Source organism: Anopheles coluzzii, chromosome 3 (assembly GCF_943734685.1).
Source record: "Anopheles coluzzii chromosome 3, AcolN3, whole genome shotgun sequence".
Classification (NCBI taxonomy): Eukaryota; Metazoa; Arthropoda; class Insecta; order Diptera; family Culicidae; genus Anopheles; species Anopheles coluzzii.
Window position 1 is genome coordinate 66439100 of NC_064671.1, and position 3398 is coordinate 66442497.

The following is a 3398-nucleotide window of genomic DNA, read 5'->3' on the forward strand; positions in this document are numbered from 1 at the left end:
CCTGCGCTACCGAGAGGCGGTGTTTCAACTTAGCTAGGCCTAATAGAGTGCATTTATCGTTATACGAAGGAAGGGGAATAGAGTGATAACTCAGCGAACTACGAAATACAATCCATGTATTTCGTCTCTGGATCCTCTCAATCCTTTGGACCATAGATACTTGGACAGGAGACCAGATGATACAGGCACAATACAATACGGAACGGACTAAACAACAATAAAGGGACTCGAAGGATCGCAAATTTCAGTGGACATACGACAAATATAACCAAGACATTTATAGGTTTATTGATGACATAATACCTATACTCTTTCAAAAAGACTCGGATCAAATAAGGCGCCAAGATCCTTAGACAAAGACACGCAGAGAATAGGGGCATCACATAAACTGCATATGACTAGGCTGTTAAAAGCACACCATGTAGAGAATTTACAGAGCCAGGATTAAAGGACAGTCAGTTGTAGAGGATACAGGAAGACAAACCTTCACGTCATCCTTGTATAGCTAGAAATCTTCTAAGTCCTTCCGGCCAAGATTGCCATTAAGATTAGAATTCAATGAGGAGAGAACATAGTTTCGTACCCATTATCGCGTAAGATTTCAAACTGTTGTACTTACTAATGAAATTTAAAAATGGAAATAAAAGAACTAACTAACTAACTAACTAACTAACATCCTTGTATAGCAAGAAGCCGTTGACAGGAAAGATAGAAGTACAGTCAGTCATTGAGGAAGAAAATAAAGGGTTAACTCGAGGAATTTAAAGCATGCACAAATGATAGAAATGCTTCGTACCAGCAGGAGGTTAGTTGCTAGTATGCGATCGCCTTTCTTATGAATGAGAACGAGTCAGGCTAGTTTCTATAGAAAAAAATCCTACACTATGCTAACGGACTGGCAAACGAAGGCGCGAGCGGTTTCGGACACTCCTGAGGCGGGCCAAGACCGCAAAGCGGTTGTAGCGCCGGATAAGTAAGTAAGTAAGCTATCGAGAAAAAAACATGTGAGAATAGGAGTGAGGGTATTGATTCATCTTTTTCAATACCTCGGCAAGAATGGCATCTGGGCCTGGTGAAAAAGAATTTTTAAGTTTGGACAAAGCATACTTCACATTACATGACAAAATATCAGAAGTAGTGTGGGACAGGCCTACATCACAAAGACGTTAAAGGAACTGGGAGCGACACATTTACCATTTCAGAAGATTATTTCATAATTATGTCATTACTTTTTGCAGACTCAATCTTCTGGGCCGGTCCATACGACTTAACAACATGCCCGTCATGGGTTCAAGCCCCGTATGGAAAGTGTCCCCTCACTATCCTGCTATGGGGACTCACTATCCTGCTATGGGTTATCAATAAGTCACTGAAAACCAAGCCCATTAGTGGTACAGGCAACAGTTGTGGTGCCAAAAAAGAAGAAGAATTTTCTGAACATTCAAAGCGTATAAAAAACTAACGCAAAAATAAATTTACACTGAACCTAATTTTATACAAGGATCAAGTACGGTGGAAAACAAATCGTCAAGGATTCGAGTAGTTGCGTTGCTTTAGAGACTCGATGCCCACCAGCACTCAGCTAGGTTTGAGTTGTGTTAGATTAAGTTAACATAGACAACACATTAAATTTTAATTTGTGCACTTATTTCTACATTTATTTTTTATTTATGAAACCTAGCCTCGTCCACTCTGTGTCCTCAAAATAGACGAGTGTGTTTTACTTTACATATTGCCATAACAATAGTGCACTTGCGCGTTAAACTTCGCGAATCATCATTCGCGAGTATGCGAAACCTTCAAACGAGTCTTTGTAGTGGAACCATGCTTTGAGGGAATTGCCATTTTTGTAGCGTCCACTAAGATTGGATGTGGATAAACGGTTATACCACCACGCTCCCTCGGAAGTAGTTCTTCCATCAGGTTCCCGATCGTTTGTTATAAACTTCATTCCCTTATGAAATTTTAATGAATCTCCTGCAGTGCCTGCGTACACACCCAACATTTTCAGCGAATATTGCTCCACCTCACTGCCAATCTTGAACACACTGTATCGTGCGTACTTGTACTTGCCGGAGAAATCTTTCAGCTCCACCAACAACTCATGGATTTGTGCCGCGGTAATGCGATGTAAACGCTCCAGCCCGAGCCAAAACTCTCCATCGACACTACCAAAACCATTCCGATACGCTACCCAGTCGCGGTTAAAATCCACCGATCCGTTAAAACGATACTGGAACACAAGCCATCCTCCACCGAAACTAGTTTGTTCGCAATAGCCCAGAAATGGTTCGTCGTGTTCGGTAGGTTTTATCCAGTACTTGCCCGTACGCTTCGATGGTTCCTCTTTGCACGATCGAACTAAGACTGCACGAGAGACTGCCAGGCCAGAACTGTCCTTGAGCTGATCTTCCCGCGACACGTGAATCACCTGTGGCATATAACATTCGTGATAGTTGCCTTTCTGCTCCGTGATCGTTTGATTCCACTGATGCTTCTGCGGTGGAGTGGTGCAATTGTTACTTATCGACCTTAGCTGATTGATGGCTCCAGTAAGATCGACTAGATTGTTACTCATCCGCTTCATGACTGCCAGTATCCCTTCCGATATCGCTTCTTGATATGCCAACCTTCGATCGATGATCACACGATCCTCCTTTAGCGAATAATCCATCACCGTAAGCTTGTGCTGCAAGTAGTCCAGTTTGGCTGTTAAGGTTTTATATTCAAGCCCTTCCAGGATTGAATCAGTGACGTTTCGTTCGTCACCGTGAGCTTTCGTTATGGTAAGTAACAGAAACGCTAAGAACAACCGCACTTTTAACACACTCATGATGATACAATGGTGAACAGTGTATTTGCCACTCCGTTTTATACTGGCCCAGCGGCAGTACATCAAGCACTTCAAGCAAAGCAAGGGACGTGCAAAGGGGCTATTTTTGGCGTACAGTACCGTTTCATATCACTTCTTATGAATAACATACTTTGCCAATGACAAAATATTCCCCTTCCTCAGGAAAAAAAATCCCCTTCTAGAACTAGATTGTGACTCTAACTCATCCAGTTAATCATCGAAGTGACACGGGATTCCCCTCCAAAAAATTTGAGACTATCCTAAAATCACAACCCAGTCGACACTCAAGTTGTCGCTTGTGAGGTCACATGGTATCTTCCGGTAAGCAGTACGACTCTTTCTTGGACAGACTTCCTTCTTTATTTCTTACAGCATCCGGTGACTTCGTATCAACGATATCTTCTCCACATAACATTCTATTGCTGCTGCCGGCACTTGTTCCGTCCTATATAAACAAAACGTGAGGGGCAAAATGGTCACCTCAAAACAGCTCTTTTCTGCAGTATTTTTTGACTGGAGCAAAATAATGAGGCTATGATGTAAG

The 3398-nt window shown here is 42.3% G+C and overlaps 1 protein-coding gene across 1 annotated transcript; it reads right to left on the reverse strand.

Annotated features, from left to right (window-relative positions):
* Nucleotides 1-1549: 1549 nt before the first annotated feature.
* LOC120957523 (microfibril-associated glycoprotein 4-like) lies at nt 1550-2928 on the reverse strand. The gene has a single exon (XM_040379771.2). It carries the CDS (start codon nt 2894-2896, stop codon nt 1760-1762), a length of 1137 nt encoding a protein of 378 aa, XP_040235705.2. The 5' UTR covers nt 2897-2928; the 3' UTR covers nt 1550-1759.
* Nucleotides 2929-3398: the final 470 nt, after the last annotated feature.

Coding starts and splice junctions, on each gene's coding strand:
- LOC120957523 (XM_040379771.2), bottom strand. CDS start 2,896: ATGTACTGCCGCTGGGCCAGTATAAAACGGAGTGGCAAATACACTGTT.